We start from the raw sequence: 22,057 nt of genomic DNA on the forward strand, positions 1-22,057 counted from the left end.
AACCAGAAAGAAAGAAAATTTAGTGTTTTTTGTTAAAACATAAACTTGCAGGAAAAGAACCAGTTTCAAAATTGTGAGGATGAGTCACCTTGCTGTGCTGGGTTTAAGGCTTGTTAGTTAATGCCCCTTCCAAGCAGGAAGGGTGCAAAAGTTCCAGAGGGTTCTGTGAGCAAGCCTGTGTATTTACAACACATCCTCTGCTCCCATGGTAACTGCTGAAGGATATGAATTTATCCTGGGGCACATTGGGTACCTTAGCTCATCCTGTCATGGAGGGGATGTGAAGCCACCTCAGGTTTACCACGAGGCAGAAGTAGTCAGCAGCAGCCAGCTTGTGTGCAGTAAATCAGAGCCTTAGTTTACTCCTGAGGATTTGCTGATTTATCCATAAGCTAAAATAATTTGGATTTAATTTTTTAACATATTTTCTTTTAGGTCCTTTACTTTCAATTTCTCCTATTGATGGCTAGGTCATTTCTGTGCTTTGCCACCTGTTCTATGGATTTGGCAATTACCCAGTCATGTCCTAGAATTTTTTCTGATGGCTGATGGTTTTTCTGTGGTCACCTAAGGAGACAAGGCTTATCCAGTTGTGGTGTTCTCATCCCTGTCCTGTTTTGAAAACGTGAGTGTGAAAGGTAGGAAGGGAGGATAATCTTCCTGTTTTCCACCATGAGGCAATAGAAATTGATTATCTAGCCCTTTTTTTCTGTAATTTCTTAGTTTTTGTGGCTACAAGTCATGTAATTCAGGCTGTTCTCAGTGCTGCAATGGTCTCTGTACAACAGCCAATCTTACATCCTTCATGGGTGACAATGCACCAAGTGGAAAGCTGGATTTCAGGGTGTAATTCCAAATTCCTTGAACTCACACAGGTTTTAATTTGGCTTCATGTTATTTGCAGATTTATTTTTTTTTGTGTGATTTAATTGAGTAGTCAGTGTGAATTTTGTGGTGTTCGTGTGTATGCAAGTGAGAGGGAGATTTTCTAAGTGTTCAGTATTCACATGGACATAAACAGGTGGGTTTCCAGCAGAGACATTTGCATTTGAAAACCTGCTCTAAAAACGGGCTGGGCTTTCCCAGGAGAAGCAGCACCAACAGTGAAACGCAGCGATCGATCAGCATAGAATTGTGTGAGCATTTGATGGGCAAAATGTTGTGGTATGAAGACAGGGCCCAAGAATAAGCTCTTTGTGGCTTTGTTTCATTCCTGAAAACTGTGACTGAGAGGCTTTTATCATTTTTAAAAAATTAATCAGCCACATTTTTGTCTAACTTGGAAAATATTACAAGATATCCCTTGCAACATTCTAAGTGCTGTTTCTTTAATCAGATTTTGATACTAAAAAAATCGTTTCTCATTTGTCTGCTTATATTTCCTCAACTCTAAAAGTAAAGTAATATTTGAACCAGTCCTTTCAGTCACAGAGCTGTAAGCATGTAATTTAGTGTACATAACATTAAACTCTTTGAGGCAGCTTGCATTCACTATGTTTTCTTTCTTTCCTAATTTTAACTAAGGAAAACATTCCCTTACTTATCACAGCACTTCTGTTACATGCCTCATTTTTCTGGCTAAGTTCCTTATGGTAATTATGGTTTATTTTAATTCTTAATCAAATGAGCTGTCCAGGAAATTAATCTGAAAAAAAACATATATAATAAATGCTCAAACCCACACCAATGGGGACACCCAGTGGAGACACACTGAGTTGCCCAACATTACAGCCAGGAGCGGGCCAGCAGCTCCTCATCAGGGAGAGGACTGCAAATATTTTTAACCACAGCAGTTCTGAGGGAGCTCTCAGAACTGCTGCTGAGGGCTCCCTTGAAGCCTCCTGCCTTTGCTGCCCTTGCACGAGCCTGTGCTTGCCATCATGGTGGTCCTGATGCACAATTCTTGTAATGGGGTGTGCAAACACCCAATTCTTTGGTGGTGTTGTTTAATGTGACTGGGAGTGAGTTGCAATTCCTGGCAATTCAAAAAGTTTTTCTCTTGCTGTTGCAGATGCTGCCGTGTTCATCTATTAGCCCTGTAGATGTTTAAGGGGTGCCCTGTTGCGATATGTTTGGAAGGTGATGTGGGAAGGTTAGGTGAAGCTCAGAACCATGGGGAGGGCACCTCTTTGAATTAGATCCTGCTCCTGTAGCATGGGAGATGCTCCAGTCTCGACAGACAGCAACTCAAATAACCGCTAACGTTTTCCAGTCTGCACTGGAATTCCTAATCCTCTTCCAGTGGGCAAGGCCTCCTTTCCTGCTGAGTTCTAAGTGTGGCCTTGGGAGAGACCACAGCAAGGACAGCAGCCCAGACTGTCTTCATGGATGAGCTTGGTCAAGGAGAGGGGCACTGGGACTGCCACTGACTTTGGAAGCAGGCAGGCAGTACTCAGTTCATCCTTGGGGCACTATACCTATCTCAGAGGGAAAAATGTGGATTCCAGTTTGTTTATTTATATATACAATAAAGCTCTGCTTGGACAAGCACAGGACCCAAGATAAAGGCAGTCAACTAGGCAGCATTTCCACACATACTCTGGGAACTCCATGCAAATGGAGCGTGCTTTAATTGCTGTGAATGTGGTCATGGCTGGTTGTTTTACTTCTAGTTCACTCAGAAAGCAAGCATTAGCCTTTCCTGTGATGGGGCAGCATCAGACAGATGGGTTCTGGTGTGCCTTCTGGCATGCACTAGCTGTGGAACATGGGATTATCTGGGGTTTTGTCTTTCTAAGTAGAAGAGGAAAAGAAAGGAATGCCTGCCTTGTTTTGATGCAGTCTGTTCTGACATAGAATGAAATTTATAGCCTATTTGTTTTCTCCTTGTTTGGGAAAGAAGAAACATATTAATTATAATTCTGCACCAGAGCCACCCAGACAACTGGGAGAGAGTGATTTTGACTTACACTATCACAAGTTGGGCAGCAGAATTTTTATTAGATATAGCATGGTAGTATTTGTGTTTAATTCAGATTTGAGAATATCTTCTCTGTGGCAAATTAAGAGTGTGAATTGCTGTGGCAATGGGCATCCAGTATGGCCTGCTGACTTTCGATGCCTTCTCAAAAAAGAAGTATATAGTACATGATATATATACATATATAATAGTACATGAGAGACAGGCTAATTTTGTTTGCTAATATTCCTGTGTTGGGCTTAATATCAAAGCAGGACAGTGTTTTTTTTGCTGCAGGACTCAAGAGTGGACAATTTTGAAATCAGTGTTGAATTCAGATGGCTCAATGAGATTCCATTCCTGTTTCAGGTGGTTCAGAGGCTCAGCAGAGCTGGCCAGGGGCAGTCACTGTGAATAGTCACCAGTGATTGTCCCAGCCCAGGCCAGAGGTCCCTGCCTGGCAGCAGTCAGGAGCAGCTGCCAACAGATGGAATGTTCTAGCAGACTTCACAGACTAAATATTTCTTGTTTCTTGTCCTTGCAGAGAACACCTTTTGCAGCGGTGACCATGTGTCGTGGCACAGCCCTTTGGACAACAGTGAGTCTCGAATCCAGCACATGTTGCTGACAGAAGACCCCCAGATGCAGCCGGTGCAGACTCCTTTTGGGGTCGTTACTTTCCTACAGGTACGGCCCAGCCAAGATGGCTCCGACTGCCACCTCCTGGGCATGGAGAGCTGCCAGTTGACCTGTGTAACTCACATATTTATTATCCTGTCTTCAGTTTCAAACATGAACATTGAAAAAAAAATGAGAGTGTGAGAGAAAGTGTTGAGAGAAACACTTTAAAAAGGTAATGTAAAAATAAATGAAAATAAATTCCATGGTAATATTGCTAAGTGATCCACTGGCTTGAATGCCAGGAAGAGAAGAGTTTGAGCAGAATTTGGAGCTGTTTTACCAGTACTTAATGGCAGAAATGTAGCTTGCAGTACTGACACAAAGATTCTTTAGAGGCTGAGTTTTCCTGTATTGATCTACTGTTTAAGAAAGGTTTGGGTTTGCTTTGCAAAAGAAATGTTAAAAGAAATCCCTTGTGATTTAACTCTGCTGTTCAGCATGGGGAGCTTCTGTGGCCAAACAGGTTTGCTTGCTTTCCCAAAGTCCTTCTTAGCAATGCTTCTCAGATAGGGGCTGCTTTGGATATTTTTAAATTGCATATTGGGTTAATAACCTTAGTGGAAGAGTGGTATAGTTTATGCCAACTGCTGATTTCTTCATGCTCCGTGGAAAAGCTTCCATCCTGTGGGAATATGCAAGTGCCTGTATTTTACAATTTAAGCTTCTAGTTGCTCCCATTGCTCGTTGGCTATAGTTGCAACATGTAAAAGGAAGTTCTGTTGCCACAAACCTGCACAAGACAACTGCTGTGCAAGGCTTTTCTGAGGTGCCCAAATGTCTATGTTTTATCAACATAAACAAGGTGGGTGTGAGATTAATTAGTGCAAGGTGAGTTGTGGGACCTGGAAGGAGAGACAGAGAGCCAAGCTAAACAGAATAATCCCTGGCTGACTCTCCAGCTAATACAGTGTTAGTCCTCATCTCTTCTTTAGTGCCCAGCTGTCTTGAATCAAAGAACAGTCAGCTGGCTGCATCCTGAGGCTCTTGGCCTCTAATCTTCCACAACACATACAGTTGACTTGGTTTTCCCCTTTGTTTGATGCTTGTTGTTATGAATTTATTTTGACCCATGAGGATGAATGATTACAAAAAGCAAACAATGAACACAAAATAATTTCCTGTTTAGAGTCTTGCTGTTTGTATGTAATTAGTGAGTGAAGGCCCAGGCAGGGTTGTCCTGAAGCAGGGATGATTCAGGCTGTTGATGGAGGAAGCCTGGAAGATGGGTGGGGGTGAAGTGCATCTCCAAGGGCTGGATCCTGACAAAGTGAATTCTGCAAGGGGCAGGAGAGGTAGGGTGTGCAGAGCTGGGTGCGTGCTGACATGAGAGTTTTCCATGTAGATCTCTATCAGGGCAGTTATGTGCCTACAGCAGAAGGCACATCCTTCACTCTGCTTGCTGCTCTTCAGAGCTTAGTTTTCAGTTTTCCTCTTTTTTGATAAAACATCAGTTGAACAGATTTTGACGGAAAATTCAGTGCTGTTGGAAAAGACTAAGAAGTACTGAGGAAGAAAATACAAGGCAATAGCAAAAATTATTTTTCATCTCAGGGTGAATCACTGCTCAAAGGCACAAACCACTGGTTGATACAGCAGGAAGAAACTGCCTTCTGCTATCAGCTGAAGGGTGTTTCACCCCTTCTTCATTTGAAGCAGCTGATCTTAGCTGCTGTTATAGAGGCATCTGGTATTGCTCAGTGTGGCAGCTCCTATCCTGAAAAGCAAACATATCCTGCATTATACAGGAAGGCAGAAGTCTGCAGTTGCCTGCAGTGACAAGTGGATTATGTGGTGTGCAAGCAGCTTTACTTTATGGTGCTGGGTGAGATGTAACCAGTCAGCAAACTGAGTTGGTCAAGGATTTTTTGAGCACAAAAGCAAGTCCCTTGACTGGTTGAGATTGCTTGTGCAGTATTGCATTTGCCCCTAGCAATCAGTTGACAGTGTTTGCATGTGCTCAGACCCTAATCTGTCATGCTTTGTCCTGTCTGTGTGGACTTGATTGAAAAGTCAAACAGACTGATTTGTCACCAGACCCTCTTCGTTGTTAAATTCACACACTCTTTACAAGATTAAATGTTACATGACCAGAGCACTTCACATGGTAAGTGTAGAGAGAGAAAACAAGGTCTTGTGGGATCCCACTGTTGTCTTAGGCTCCATTTGTCCTGGCATATCTAGTTAGATTAAAGAAATGGTGCTTCTCTGATTGTGCACTGTTTGATCCAGTACCACATGGCACATTTTCTCCACAGTTCTTTTGTTGTTCCCACCAAATTTAGTATGTCTGTTGTTATTTATTACAGATTGTTGGGGTTTGCACTGAGGAACTGCATGCAGCTCAGCAGTGGAATGGTCAAGGGATTCTGGAACTGCTTCGGACTGTCCCGGTGTAAGTGGTCACATAGCCCATATAGGGGAGCATTTTGATAGAGAGCAATTCAGTTGTTTATTTGTGTTAACAATCTTTAACTTGTTGATGGAACTTATTTAATCTGTGCTGTAGCAAGAGATGGGAATTCATTGCAAATCTGTTCTCACGCACAGACACTTAGATGGCAAATTAATGCATGTGGAAGTCCACATGTTCAGGGTGAAAGAGAATGAGGTCTTGAAAGCTTAATTTCCTTCCTCTTATGCCTGCAGGGTTTTCTCATTGGTTCTTCCTGGGATAACTGTTACTGGTGACCTTGCTGTTTAGTTCAAAGAAAGGAAGGAGAGGGTCTGGCTTACAAAACTGTCTGGAAGTACTGTGTGAAAGTGAGAAAGTCACTCTCACACTTGGCCCACTCTTGGTGGGCCAGTTTGCAGCAGGAGGAGTGTTCATTAAAGTGAAGTTCATTGTTTTGCCATGGGAGAAATAACAAAGATGATGTTGGGTTGAGGGAGGGATGGGTTTTAAATGGTAAATGATATGTTGATGTTTTGTTTGCTGCCAGGGTGCAGCTAAATCTTTTTGGCTTGCAGGTATTTTGCTTAAACATTTTTAAATTCAGTGGAAGCTATTGCCTTGTGATTGTAACTTAAAAGGCTTACTTTTTAAAGCAAAATAGTTCTGAATATTTGTTTCTGGGCACAGTAGTACACTCTCTAGTGTCACAATAGCCTTGAATTGATTGATTATTTGGAAGAGCTGGACATTTTTAACTTGAACTTCTCCCTTTTAGACACAAGTGCAGATAATTCATGCAAATGCCCTAGAGTAGAGTGAATTTGTCCAGCTGCAAGCTTTGTTTCTGGGTCTCTGAGACAATAAACACTGCCAGCAGCTCCCTTAGTTCCTCTAAGTCAATACAGATACAGCACCTCTCTCACTCTATTCTCATGTTGGTTTTTGGCTTTTGTACTGTGGTATAAGCACCTTTGCAAAGAAAAAATGAGACTCAAATGTGCATAATTTGAAGGCAAAACTGCAAGCTGCTAAGCCATTGATGTGGAAATGGGGTAAAAGTCTCTTGCCTCTCCTCTTCCCAGTGAGGAACTGTGGCAGGTCACACCCCTGCAGTTAATAATTCACAACTTCCAAAGAAATGTGAAAAAACGAGTGGCTATCCATGCATCTGAAAACCTGTAAAATATTAACTTGTTTTGCTCCCATTCTTAAGTGTTTTGGAGACTAACACAAGCTAGGCCAGAGGAGGGGGCTTTTGACTGCAATAACAAAGTATCTCATGAAAAAAATTAATTTTTTATGGTAGTTCCAAAATACTTCAGTTTTTACTTCAAATGAAAAGCACTATCTGAGACTGACTTCTGCAGTCTGGCTGCACTATGACCCAAAGTGAAGTCTCTGAGTATTTCATCTTCACAATAATCTGTTTTCTATCACCTTTGTTGGGGAACACCTTGAACCTTCCAACTTTTATTGCTAATGATAACAAAGATTTCCCTGAACCATCTGAGCACTTGGCCATTAAGTACCAACTGACCAAAATGTCTGTTGTGATAATATTTATCAGAGCAATAAGCTCTTTGTGGTACTGAATGTGACTGCCAATCTTGCCAAAAGTGCAGTTCCACTGGGACCCTGCTCTATTCTTAGATATGTAATAGAGGAATAAATCTTGACTCCATCCCTTGCCCATCTTTCTTTTACTCAAACTGGACTTCACAGTCCCAGTTTGTTTCCTGTAAAATTAAACCCCATCTCAGTCTTGTGTGAGCGAGGGGGCCTGCACAGGGTATGACAGCCTGTGTCAGTCCTGACTGCTGTGCATGTCTGGGTGGTGCCAGACACTGAGCAAATTAACTGCTAGGTCATGGAGAGCTTTTATTATTTATTTATTTGGAAAATGTAAAGGGCAGATGCATGCTTTGGGGTGTATACACCACACAGAGGGGTTTCTAGGCTGATTTTAAACCCTTATCTTGTGCTTCCTTATAGTACAGGTCCATTCTGAGGACCCTGCTGGAAAGTTGTAATTAAAGGGCTTGTTTGGTTCATTACCTGTCTTTCTTTGTAGAGCTGGAGGTCCCTGGCTGATAACAGACATGCGAAGAGGAGAGACCATATTCGAGATTGACCCACATCTGCAAGTATGTCTTTAGTTTATAAAATGTCATGTCTCTTGTAGTAGCCAACTGTTATAAAACAGTTCTAATATTTTCTGTAAAGGTGCTTGGATCTTTTCAATGTTTGTAATAATCCAGGAAAAGTCTTAGAAACTCTTTGCTCTCTTTAGAGGTGGTTCAAGAGGGACGTGTCCAGCGCCACATGAATGGCAACTCTAGGAAGAAAGATAGAGAAGGGAGACCAGGAAAATGTAATCTCCTATAGGACACAATTGGTAAAATTTGGACTGGATGTTTTAGAAAGGAGGAAGAAAGAAGATGAAAGACATAGAATGGTACACCAGAAAATTCCTCCTTTCTTTTATATGCAAGTGTAAGGAGACATAACATGCAGAAAACTCAAAACTAAGTGCTATTTTTTTCACAGCAAATGTGACAGTGTAGCTCATTCCTGTGGGATATCACTTGGGGCCAAGTAGTTGGTGTGGATTGAGAAATGATAGGAACCCAGAATGCAGCTGTTAATAATCCATACAGGAAGAGATATTAAACCTTCTTCTTCAGAGTTCAATTTAATTTTTGAAATTTAAAGATAAGAATAGGAGAGATTACTGTACTATGGACTTCTCCTGATCCATGCATTTGGGAGACAGTTCTGCAATCCTTTCAGCAGATCTGGAGTACATGGGTCCCCAGCAAATCCAGTGTGGTGCTGGCCATGTTTCAGTGAATCACTAATTATTTGCCTATAACAGAGAACTTATGGCTCAGCCTGGTAGGGCACGTGCAAATGTGCATGTTTTGTACAAGCATTTGCTTATGGTCTGCATGTCTGTATCTGATTATTCTCAGTTGCCTCACAGCATCTTTTACTTTGAAAGCATAAAAACAAAACCAAATTCTACTTTTACTGGTTTTAAGGATTTGTTCATCTAGAATAACCCCAGTCTGAGAAACACAAAAAAATGTTCCACAAATGTTCCACAATATGGGAGCTAATACAACTGAAAGTCCCATAAAGTTTTTAGACTTTCCAGAATCTTGCCCTCTCCCCTCCTGGGTGTTTCTGTTGTCTGCACACTGGTGATTCCTAATGATAACAAGGTTTTCTTCAATTTACTGTAAATGAAAAATAGCTCAGCTTACTGGAATCTGAGTCAGCCAAGGCAAGTTAAGGCAAATAAAAAGGTACCTCTGCCTCACCAGTGTGTCCTGCTGCTGAAAGCTGCTACATCTGTGGTCCTTCCGGACTTCTTCACATTGAACACATTCCTGTTTCTGTTCTCTCTTGCCCTTGCAGAAGTGCAGATGGGCAGGTGTGTGTTTGCACACCTCCCTGCTGCTCTGCTGCTGCAGCCCCCAGGGATTCATAGAGCAAAATCCACCCCTGAATCCCACAAAGAGCCTCTGCTGAGTGCAGGGAGTAAGGCTGTGCCAGGTTGCCTTCAGCCCTGTCTTGTGCCTTCTGCTCTAATTAGTGGGGAAAGGATAAAGTGTTATTTTCTTGGTGTTGGTAGAGGGTGTGTGAGACCACAAAGGCAGCAGTGGAAGAGAGGTGGAGGGGAGGGAGGGAACAGGCAGAGAAACTGGACAACTTTCTTGGGAGCCAGCAAGCATGTTGTCTGCCTGGGAAGCAGGCAGAGCTTGTTTGGAGGCTGCATTGTGTCTTGTGGGAATTGGTTGAGGCCTAAACCCAGCCCTGGCAGCAGCAGCTGTACTTTCTGTTCGGAGTTGCTGAGAATGGATCCCAACTAAGATGTCATCCCAGGATGTCGGCAATTAACACTGTGGCAACGCTGGCTGTTTTCTGTTCAGCCAGGCTTCCCTGTAGGCCATTCAGATTTCCCTGGCAGCACAGTCAAACAATTCCTGTTGGTCCCCAGCTCTGTGCTGATTCTCAGTGCTTTGCTTCTGTTTAGCAGATATCTCAGAAGAGAATAAAGCTGATTTGAATTTCCTGAGTTGTGGTTGCTGCTCTGCAGGTCACACTGCAGTGCTCTGGCTCGTTTAAAAAGGGATCAATGACTTAGAGCCTCAGAGCATCCCGCCCACATGCTGAGAGGAAAATGGGACAGAAATATCCTTTCTTTGAGGAAGGAAAGCTGAACCTCCTTTGCCCTGGGCTCCTCCAGCCTCCTGTTCATGCTGCCCTTTCAAGGAAGGAAGAACAACTCCTCAGACCAGGCAAATCTTTGCTGGCTAAAGGTGGGGTTCAACTGGGCATTGCCAGAGCTATAAGTCTACACCGATTGGGGTTTTTCTGACTTTTCCCCTTTTAACATCAATACTTGTAAACATTATGAAACAGGCATGCAAATTAGGCTGCCTTAAGCCAGTTCCGTTTCCATCAGCTCCCCTTGATCTCCAAGAGATGCCAACAGAGCAGCACTTCTTCCCCTGAGGAAGTGCTCTGCAAGCCAGCTGAGCTGCAGATGAGAGTCCTTCCCCCTCCCCAAGGCTCTTCACTGTGTCCGTGGGGTCTGGCTGGGAGTGGGGCCCTGGCTGCAGGGATGGGGGAGCAGTTCCCACCAGAGCCTCACAGCCCTCTGGCCTCTTCTCCCTGCTCGAGAGCAAGTTTGGTGGCTCTCCCATGCTTCCCCAGTGACTGGGATAAAAAATAACTTCGCTGACAAGCTACACCACCCCATGCCAGCTCATTTGGGTCTTCACAGAACACCATGGAAGGTTCCCAAAGAAGCCACGTGCTAAATCTCACTTAGAGCATTGTCTGCATATGTAGGAACGGATGTATTTTTATTTCTTTCCCCACAACTTCTATTTCTGGGTGACACAACTAATTTTATGTTTAGGATAAAACAAAAGAAAATAACAGCAGATTTATTATTTCTCAGATTTTCCTATTATGTTTTCAAGAAGCCAGTTTCCCCTGATGCTGAAGGAAGATCCTAACAAGGGGAGAAAAACAGAAGAAAGGCAGTTGCTTGAATGCTTAAGTCTAAGTCAAAACTGCTGTGGTCCTGCACTCAGCCACAGGCTCCCACTTCAATTTTGGGCCCAAGAGCGGGTTTTGGGAGATGATCCAGATGAAAAAAAAAAATAGTGTTGGCTCAAGGGAAGGGATAAGAGCACACGGAGGAGGGTGGGACTGCAGTCATTGCAAATTACATCAACTTAAACCGCTGTGCAACCACACCCTGAATGCTTGTGCTTATCTTTGAGCTGCTCAAATCCTCTCTTGAATGGTCACAAGAACAGGCAATGCTCTTCCCAGGGTGCAGCGTGCACAGCTGGGCAAGGGGAGGGATGTATGTTGGTTAAGTCTGGAAACTGTTTCTTGGGGACAGGTTTTGCAAACAGCAAAATGTTCGCACAGTCTCTTATCTTCAGTAGCAGTGTCAAACCAGAGGGTACTTGGAGTGGCGATATCCTCTCCCACTGTGTATGACACCACTCTGCTCTCTCCTCAAATCTTTGAAGTTTCTTGGGACTGCCTGCGTTTCGAGGTGACACAGATGTATGCAGAGAGATTGCAGATCATGCTGGTGCTACTGAACAGTACCAGAGGCAATACCCCTTCAGAAAAAGGGGGAAGCAAGCCTGGCTGGTTCGGTGCCAGGGAAGAGGTGCCAGCCCTTCCTCGGTGTAGCATAGCCCTGAGTTTGTTCGGCTCAACATTACCCCCTTGTGGGTCACAGGTGGAAATTCAGACTGGTGCCATGTCCAAGAAGGTGGAACTTCCTGAAGTTTTGTCTGTAACTTAAGGCAGTCTTGCTGGCAGCAGATGCACATGTCCTTGAGAAAATGACTGGTGCCTGAGAGCATCCAGCTGCTTATGACTGGTGTGTGACACCTTCTGAGACCCAAACACTGGTTACGTGCTTGGAAAGTCCAGCTTGCAAGGGAGGGAATTTGTTTATTTTCCAATAGAGAAAGCTATGCAAAAGCTTTGACATTGGGAACAGACCTGTGTCTCTTTGCACATCCAAACTTGTATGTTTGTCCTTTATGGGATACCCCAGCACATTGGAAAGCAGGGATTCTCTGGGCAGTTTGCAAATTAAGAACCTATGTGAATGATGAGTCTCTCTGTGAGCTGTTTTCATTGTGGGACTCTTTGGTAAGGTTGGTAGAGCACTTTAGTTATTCAAGGGTTTGTTATCATTGACATATAAGAGGTTGACTGCCAAGCTGTGCTTCGTGCCTTAAATATTTCAAGTTGGTGTAAATCACTGCTAACACTGAAAGAAGCAATCCTGCACACCCCAGGCCATTGATTTCCACTTTTCTCTCCCCCTGCTTTGTGCCTGTCAGGGCCATGTAGTGAAGCAGTGGGGACAGGGTGGGATTTCAGACCAACTTGATACGGAAAAGGTTTGTTTAGTTCAGAGTGGCTTCCTGATTTGGCTCAATGTGCAATTGCTGTTTGCTGACACAGCAAAGCACAGGGTCCAGAGAGTGGAAATCGGCCACAAAAGGAGATCTGCAGGAGCTGTTGAAGGTTGGGCTGCGCCATGGTGGTTCCAGCTCAGGCTTAAGCCACGCTCAAAAAAAAGTCTTGGTGTTTTGAATCTTTTCAAGCAGGAGAGAGTTGACAAAGGGATTGAGACAGATGGCTCAAACCTGAGTGGAGTGAGTGCCAAATGTGCCTGGGATGACCTGAGCCGGCCACCAGAGGATGATGAAGACAGCAGGAGCATTTGCATTGGGACCCAGCCTCGGCGGCTCTCTGGGAAAGGTAAAAGGTCCTGGGCCAAGTCGCCATCGTGGCCTTTCAGCTTCTGTTCTGGTGGGGCTGGGCAGTGCACTGAGTCACGCTGCATCCTCGAGTTCATAACAAACTCCACAGTCATTGGGAGGTTTGGTGTGTCTCGGGGCAGCAAAAGGGATTTTGGTCTCCTTGAAGAAGGCAGGAGAGAGGAAAAGAGTTCTTGGCACTATTTTGTCTAAACGTTTCTTTCAGTTTTTAGGCAAATTGTAATCTGAATCTGCAAAGTTAAACTGAGCACCTGCTGAAACCAGGACTGTAAACACCTGCAAGGTGAAGCAATTTCATTTTCCCAGGCTGAGTTTCCTTATTAACATTATCCCTTCTTGGGAAGTAAGTTGGACTGATGCTGCACATTGCTGCAGCTGAACTCAAGGAATTTGTGCAAATACAGAACTCTATAAAGAAGGATTAAAAAACTGTGGAGTTTCTCTTTGCAGTGAGATGCCTTCTCAAGGTAGAGATGTCAGCCATTACACAGGTTTGAAATTATGCATATTACTTTTCAAATGGTTGAAACAGCATTAAATTTGAGGGCTTGAGATTTCCTGGAATTAACAACGGTTTCCACAGGAATGGCATCTGTTCTTGAATCCATGGTAAAAATTAGTTAAATGCATACAGCATTTTTTCTGGCTTCTGTGCAAATATTTTTAACTGCACTGGATCTAAAAAGGCTGTTTTGCCTCACCCTTGAAATTAAAAGCCCAGGAGAGGTATACATGATGAATTTGTGTATCCTTCAAAAGATTTTAAAATAATTTGAGAGGGTTTTTTTCTACCTAATTCTCATATTTCTCAAAAATAGATGAGGAAACTTCTAAGAAAGGCAGGAAAGCTTCCTATTGAAAGTATTTGGCCAGTAGACATTTCAGAAAAAGGCGGAAGTAAAAAGACTACATCTGAACTGCATAATTTGCAGCTTATTTTCAGATGTGAGCTTGAGGCTAAAGGTTGGCCTGCATAAAAATCCCTCCCTTTGTGAATCTTGTTGTAAATTAATCAACAGATTTCCAAAGGCAATTGCAAAAAACTTGGAAACCTTCATACATTAATTTGGGAAAGGAACAAATTCCTGTTATGCCTAATGGGAAAAATTATTTCTAGTACAAAAGTTTGGAAGTGTCAAGAGGTTCTATGAGAGTTACAGAATCAAAAAAACACCTCATTTATGAACAATTATAAAACTACTCAGAATTTCTTCATAAGGAGGACTCAGTACCAAAGATCCCAGCTCTCCTTGACTGACATAACAATGAAGCCCAAACAAGGGAATTCAAACTGACATTATAAAGTGAAATAACTCTTAAGGAAGTTCAGGAAGTGCAGTTAAGTGTTACCTCATAACATTTCTACCCTTCTTTCTGAAGGGGAAGAGTTTAGCTGAGACACACCTGATAGCTTCTTGTGTCTGTGTTGTTTCTGAGGATTCTAAATCATGTTTAAAAATATTCTCTTTGCAGATACAGAGCAAATCAGGGAGACTTTGCGGAGAGGGCTTGAAATTAACAGCAAACCTGTCCTACCTCCAATCAATGCACAAAGACAGAATGGGTTGAACCTCGACCGAGCACCGTGAGTTTCACCCTACACGTTCACATGGTGGCAGAGGGACGCTAAATAGCTCAGCATGGAAAACAAAAGTTAAAGTTGGGTGGGAAAAGACTTGGCAAGGGGAGAGAAAAACTGGCAGTGAACACCTGCAAAGTGCAAAGATAGGGAGAGTTATTCAGGTTGGATAAATGGTCTAGTAGTCAGGAGGGCAGCTTTTTAGAGGGGTTTTGGACAAACTGTGCTAATGCAGAGTGGCTCTGACTGTTCTGTAGAACCTGCTGTTCATGGTTTTCAGTGTTTGAATTCAGACTGGAGTGATCCCTATAAAAAGTACTATGCTGAAAAGTGCTATGGTATCAGTAAAGATACGTGGCATAGGTGACAGCTGATATTTTTTCCAGAGTATTTTGTTTTCAAGCTCATAATTGCAAACCTTTTGATTAAAATGTTGACTTTTTTCTTTTTTTAATTGACTTTGATCTTGCCTTTTTAAAACAGGTGGGTTCTGTCAGTAATTACATGCCAATAACACCTGGGTCTCTAATCGCAGTAGTCTAACAGATGATTTAAGTGGGACTAGGGTGCCCCATTGATCTCTTTTATAACATTTGACTTAAGTGAATCTATAGGAAATTACCTGTGGTTTCAAGCCGTCTATAGTATCTGCACATCTGTCTTTCTGGCTTCTCCCCTTCCCCTCTTCGACTTCAGGTGCTAGTTCAGTGCCTTCCCATCAATTTTAATGTTTTCATCTAAATTATACAGAAAGACATGCATCTTTGCTGCAGTATTTCTTCTTGGTATTTCCTTTGGTTTCTTAGTCTCTGATGAACATCTCTGCCTTCCACTTTCAAGAGTAAAGAGCATCATGAAATCAGCACTTCCCTGTAGTGCCAGGCAGGGACAGCACCCTGGTCCATTTCAATTCTCATTTCATTCTTGATTCAAACATTTCCTGACAAAAATATTTCTTGTTGTTGTCCTTGTTCCATTTTGTGGGTGACTTCCGATTTGCCAAATAAATGAATGTTTGTGAGTTGCCTAATCTTTTGGGGGAAGTATTATGTGTCAATTGCTGATTCTTTTAGCTAATATGTAATATGAGATATAGGTACTTATATTTAAAAAAATCTCAAGTGACTATTATTGCTTTAGGAATAATCTTACTTTTGCCATATAGTAATTATACGGAGTCAAATTCTGATCTGACTCAGGTTTTGAGTAGTATTTCTCTGCCTGCAGGTTGGTCACATTGGACCATTGGTTGGTCCCACTGGCCCCACTGAAAAAAATAAAAAATTATACCATGCAATTTGCACAAATCACACCCAGCCTTGGAGAGCTCAAAAGTACTGGGCAGGATTTCTCACAGATGCTGGGCTCCTGCATGCATCTGCTTGCCCAGTGTAAGCTCTGAGTCCTCAGTGGTTGAGGGTGACCACAAACATTTTGGGTGCACATCAGGTCAAGGAGGCAGCTGATGGGTAAACCTTAATGCTAGGAGGCAGTTGTTGCTTAGATAAGAGAGCTTTACATTATTCAGGGTGAGATAAACAGAGATACATTTGAGACAGAGTGGTGAAAGGTTAGCAGGGCTCTAAGATGAGGCACACAAATATTTACCTGGGTTTTTAACTGTTCTGAGACAGAAGAAGGCAGGTCAAATTCAGGGCCTCACATCTGTGACAGTGCTCTTTGTTGCAAATCTCTCTTACCTACAGCAGCTGCACACTCACCCTGCCTGAAGCCTGAAGGGTAGGTATGGCTGGTTCCCAATGTTTTCTCCTAGGAGGTCAATACATTTCTCTGAGGTCTGTGGTTACCACTGGGGAAACTGATAAGTCGCCTGTTTTTCCATAAGCACTTCAGTTAAGGAAAGACAGCTATCAGCTCTGTTACTGTGGTGATACTATTGGAGGGATCGGGAAATCTCCGCTTAGAACAGCAGTGTGTCCTAATACTTTCTTCCTCCATCTTACTAGCTGCTTTGAGAGGAGTTTGGGAAAGGTCTTTTTCTCCTTGTGCAGTTGCTTCTCCTCTCCATGTAGCAGATGCAATGGGACTTGTTCAGTGCATTGACCATACCAAAAGGGGTGGTTTGTGCTGGAAAGTAGTGTTTGCTTACAACCTCTGACTAACTAGTACTTAAATCAGACCTGATGATTACTCTTACTGTGGCTAAAACTGATCAGTCAACACATTTTCCAGAACAGCGTGATATAGATGAAGCAGAAGAGGAAGATCTTGTTATGTCTCCGCCTTCCTTAATACACTGTCTCAGCATGTCTCATGCATTTGAGCAAAATTGCTCAATGTGCAGTAAGTACAAGAGCATGATAAGGAGACTCTCATCTCCAGCTGCTGCACAGGAATGTAACTGAGGAGCTCAGCTTTTGCATGCAGTAATGTATCTACATCCATGTTCCCTCCAGGTACCTGCAGGGGTAAAGGCTGAGACACAAAAGGCACAAACCCAGTGCAAATATAACTCTTTCATAGGACTTCTGAGCACCTGAGATGAAGGACATTTCTGTACATAGATCTAGTCCTTCTGGTGCAATCCTTGTTTGCATTGCTTGGGCCTGGTAGGACTGGGACTCAGGTCTGTCCTTCGCTGTAAATCTTGTGTAATCAAAGGCAAGTAATTTAGCTATTGAGCTTCAGTTCTGAATCTATAAAATGGGACTAATAACAATGTCATCTTCTTGAGGCACTGCAAGGATAAATATGTTAATGATTACGAGGTGCTGGCTGATGGGAAGCAGGCTTGTGTGTAATCATATCCTGCACTGTACACACCAGATCATAAAATATCAAACCTGTGGTTCTTTGCAAGAGTCCTGTGAATAACTAGTGTATTAGAAGTTCTTTAGGAACTTGACAGAAACACTCTCTTGGGGCATGGCAAATTGTTTAAAATCTGCTTTCCATAGGGAGCACTGCAGAACTCCAGGCTGTCAAATTTGGACCCAACTGACAGTAGGATGTAAAGTCTGACACAGACTCTAAGGGCTTTATGCAGAAGAGGAATGTGCTGTTTATTTATCATGGATTTGCAACCACCAACTGCTTTCCTAGTAGCTTTCTTCCCTTTCTTTTATCCTAACCCTACCACCCACACACAATAATCTATCAAGGTTTAAAGCAGACAACCTGTTCTGCATTCAGCATCACAAATAGTATCAGAAACGCTCAAGCTTTTGAATATTTATTTGTATAAAATGTAGAGGATCCAGATTCTGTATAGATTTCCCAGTCTTTGTATAGTTACAGTTTTCAGTGCTTATGCAAAAACCTCATATTATTTGGTTGCAGATAGGGCTTGATTCAGTGTTTTGGCTCCAGCAAAGCATATACTGACATGTTAAGCATGCATATTACCAGTTGTTCACTGTCCCAGAGTCCTAAAAAAATGTTCCTTTGAGAAAAAGCTGGTTTCTGTCAAAACCCTGCTGGGCAGCTGTAGTACTTTGATTCATTAGTGTTATTACCGTAGACTGTGTAGCCCTTTTTCTCCTAAGGATATGAATAAAAGCACACTTAAAGCTTAAAACTGCATTGGACATCTGTTTCTCAAAATGACTGTTGGCTCAGTTCATAAGCAGCCATTAAATCAGTTTGTACGTATTAACAAAAGAACACGTGAATTAATCTTTGGAAACATGACTAATCATTTTGAACATAGGTAACTGAATACTCTCAATTACTACTTGGAAAAATAAGACGTGCATGAATACCAGTGTACATTTCAGTGGTGCATTATTTGTTTCTTAGGTCCCATCAGCTTAGTTGGTGCTGCTGAGACACACAGAAAGGGAAGGGTCCCAGTCTTCTGAATTGTGCAGATTGACTCTTGTTGGATACAGAGAACTGTTACCCGTAGGGGATGTTTAAATGTCAGACTAAACACTGCTACTGTCAAGCCCTCAGTGGGCTGGAAGCTCCAGATGTCAAAGTTCAGTGACACTTGCGGAGGCTTGCTTCGATCACTATTTAATTTCTTGATGCAATAATTTCTGGGGCCGAGTCTTTGGTTGTCTCTGGTAATTAGCTCTGTGCTCTCCTGTGCAGTAGGTAAGTAGTATCTCCATGTTGCAGATTAGGACAGCAGAGTTAATTTGCCACAGTTGCAGTGAGAGCCAACATTGGAATAGGGGAATTCTTGACCTTTTCTACCCCTCAAGGGTCCCCTTGATCATGCAGCATTGCTGAAATTGATGTTTTTCTGCCTCTTGGCTGACTCAGACTGTTCTACTGTGAGTTGAGACATGGAGTAAAAACCTAGTGCTAGCACACTGCATTACTGCACGTGTTGAAGCTAAAATTATCTGTGATTGTTGCATTTCATTGTGCCAGAATTCAGGTGTGCCCACACACACCCCAGTGTCTGATCATTAAGTGTGAGTGATAGAAAAGGGTCTCCCGAGTCTGTATTACTTTGATAAGGCTTTTCTATCATGTCTGTGCTGTTTTTAACTCTTCTCCCTTCTCAAGAAGGATCAAGTTGTGTGGTTCACATGCCTGACTCTCATATTTCTGTCTGGGATTTCCCAGGTAATTGTGCTGGTCCCTTATGTATGATGTCCCATTTGTCCAGGGACCCACAAGACCTCAAATCCCATCTGCATTCAATTTCTAGGCAGAAAGACAGTTTGAGTCTAGGGAAACCTGAACATATGGTAGCCCTGTGGCCATGTGCTAATTCCATCCAGCCCTGAACAGTTTCCAGCTGTGCAGGGAAATGAAGGCAGGTTCCTGGCAGAGTAGGGAACAACCCTCCGGCAGGTGGGGCTGGCAGGACTGTCCTGGCAGTGACCTGCTGGAGCTCTGCACTCTTGAGCATCTCAGGTGGTTGCCCTCCCCTCGTGGGAAGAGGGAGGAGTTGTGTCATTCCAGAATTCCTCCTGGGATAACCCCAGACTATCACATGGTGTGCCTGGTTTGGAGCACATGAGTATCAGTGGCACTGCTTCCAGGGCTGGAGTCCACTGCTCCTGGAGTGCCTACTTGGTAAATAGGGCACACGGATATCGCCTGTCAGGGAGCAGCACTGGCCTAATGCACATGAACAAGCTCCATCTGAGCAGCGTTTCTGAGGAAGCTCCGATGGTAATACCAAAATGTAGGATCTGCTTGGAGGCGAGTCTGCACTTTGCTTCTCCCAGTTGCACTGGGTTTTCATTCTGCTTTACTTGGGCAGAGAGGAGCTGTTGTCTTTGTAGCTGGTTTCCTGTCTTCAGTTCTTGAAGGCAAACTTTACATAAAGAGGAGCATTTCAGCATTCTCTGAAGCTGTCTGGTTCTGGCTAGGCTTTCTGATTCTGCAACCACTAAGCAGTAAGTTTCCAATCCAGTCCTGCTTATTTAGGCATGCTCTCTCATCGAGTAGCTATTCAGTGGTGTCCTGGTTGAGTCAGGAATGCTGAATGGAGGGAGGCAATATACTTTAGGGAGTGTCTCAGTGTGAGGCTGAGTGCTGGGTGACAAGATTGCAAACTAGAAAAGTAAATGTCCAGAAAACCAGTGTCAGTAAAAGTGCAAAGCAGTCACCATGCTAATAATTTGCACTCCTGCATAGCTTTCCCCATCTAAGAATCCAAAAGTGCTTTGCAAACATTGACTTAATCCTTGCAACGTCCCTATGTAGAAAAATGTCTTGATTTACAGACAGGGAACCTGAAGCATAAAAGAGTTGTTTGACTTTGCTCACGAGTCTGCAGGGTGCCAGTGGCACAGCCTAAATCTCTCAATTCCTCAACTGCAGGTCCTGGAACAGTCTGGCCCCTACAAGCTCTGACAGTGGTTATTATGCAGCTTTCCAAAGGGATATGTGAGTGGCAAGAAGATTGTTGCTACTGGCATTGTCCTAGCAGCCCTTCCCTGCCAGGAAATGCACACAGAACATCGTCACCATCCTGTTTAACCAGGCTGAGGAGCACCCAAGTCTGAGCACTCGAAGTAGGCTTGTCTCAGTGTGACCACAGCAGGAGCTGTGTAACCATGTCCTCCCCAGTCCTGCACTTGCCTCTGTGCATGCCTGATGGGTGCTGTAACTCTTTGTGCCAAGGTGCTTAGGGCTCTTTCCCACAGCTGCTGGTTTGTCCTTCAGGGGAAACTGTGGGAAAGAGACTGAAAGATTGTTGGCACTTAAGTGATCTTTGACCATATCTTCATGAGGGAGTGAGGAAGTTTGAAACAGCCACGGTTGGAAAGGGAAGAAGGGGGAGTGGAAGGAGGGGGCAGGCGGGAGGGGAAGAAAGGAAAAGTGGCCCGACCTTTCTCTCTCAGCTGGGCAAGCCTGCACTGATGGTTTGCATTTGCTAACTCACAGTACTGAATTTTATATGGAGGGACAAGGAGCAATGACAGAAACCAACTTCAGTGAGGCAGTGGGCACCCACTCCTGGAAAGAGCTCCTGCCATGGCCAGCTTCCAACAGCATGTCCTTTGTGATTTCAATACCTGGCAGGGTAGCTTGGAAATGCAGCAAAATTATGCTTCATATCAGCAACAGAGCTTAGAGGGGAACTGAGACATCCTTCCTTGACAGATCCATGAGATCAAGCACTCTGATCATAAAGCAAAGTGCAAATGCAAGAATAAATAAACCTTTCTTAATCCAATCAACCTGGTTATTCTTGAATCCCATAAAATAACTGCCAGTGGTTGCTTGAGAAGGAGTTGCTATAAACATGACTTATAAGGAGGGAACATCCAAACTTTGTGCAACCCAGTGATTGCATTGGCTATTTTCCAGGATCCCCACGGGCTGCTGCTAATTGGCATCAAATTAAGCAGGTTACAGCCACCCTCATCTTTAATACAAAGAGAGGGCCCCCGGGAGGCTACAGGTTCCAGCGTGCGGCCTTCTCACATCAAGGAGGAGCACAGCACGCTTGGGGTTGAGTCTCCTCAGGCCCTTTCCCCTTGTTGACAGATCTGAGGAAGCTGCAGGCCACACTGGACACCTTTACAATGGCTTCACCACCCTCTTTCTTAGAAAAAGAGAAAAAAAATCAAATATGGATTTGGTTAAGTTCTTGTTAATCAGCATTCATGAGACTTAACAAAAAAACAACAAACATAATTTCCTCCCTCTCTCCTCCACCCAGAAGCAGACTACTGGTAAAACTGAAGCTGGAAAAAATAGTTGAAAGTCAGCTAAAGTCACCTTGGTAACTGCAGCAATACACTTGCCCAGAACAGGAGACATCAAACCCAACTACAAACAGCTTTAAAGAAACAAAAAGAATGTAATCATCTAAAGAATTAATCTGACAACTGCCCACGTTTACACCTCCCACAAGCTCCCAATCAGAGGGAAATGCGCTTTAATCTCCTCCAACTCCCCTCCAGTTTCACAAAACACTAGATGTGCAGTCTTTAAACTGGGGCATTTCCGGCATGCTGCTTCCATTTAAGTCTGCTGCCTTTCCTAATGCAGCAGCCCTGGCTTTTGCAGAGTTGTTTTTTCTGGACACTGAGAACCATGAATTTTTTTGTGGGGGTTGGACAAAGTATTAAATCTGGCACAGACAAAGTTTGCAACATTTTTTGTGATAGTCAGCTAGATCTTAGTCATAACAAGTAAAACTCCACTGACTCTTGCTGCTGATTTATTTGGTGATGGGGTGGAGGAAGCAAAGACTTACGGGTAACTGACAGTCGTAAAACCAGGGATGTTAG

The 22,057-nt window shown here is 43.3% G+C and overlaps 1 protein-coding gene across 2 annotated transcripts in view; it reads left to right on the top strand.

The window, feature by feature from the left end:
- SUFU (SUFU negative regulator of hedgehog signaling) overlaps nucleotides 1-22,057 on the top strand; it is an 89,060-nt gene that overhangs the window by 39,950 nt on the left and 27,053 nt on the right. Inside the window, exons 4-8 of one of the 2 annotated variants that reach the window (XM_031505269.2) lie at nucleotides 3,444-3,586; nucleotides 5,887-5,972; nucleotides 8,044-8,116; nucleotides 12,632-12,788; nucleotides 14,282-14,393. In XM_031505269.2, coding sequence (XP_031361129.2) covers nucleotides 3,444-3,586; nucleotides 5,887-5,972; nucleotides 8,044-8,116; nucleotides 12,632-12,788; nucleotides 14,282-14,393 — 571 coding nt within the window. The remainder of the gene's footprint in view (nucleotides 1-3,443; nucleotides 3,587-5,886; nucleotides 5,973-8,043; nucleotides 8,117-12,631; nucleotides 12,789-14,281; nucleotides 14,394-22,057) is intronic. The other variant, XM_021536340.3, reaches the window with a different exon arrangement.

Source organism: Lonchura striata, chromosome 7, assembly GCF_046129695.1.
Source record: "Lonchura striata isolate bLonStr1 chromosome 7, bLonStr1.mat, whole genome shotgun sequence".
Taxonomy (NCBI): domain Eukaryota; kingdom Metazoa; phylum Chordata; class Aves; order Passeriformes; family Estrildidae; genus Lonchura; species Lonchura striata.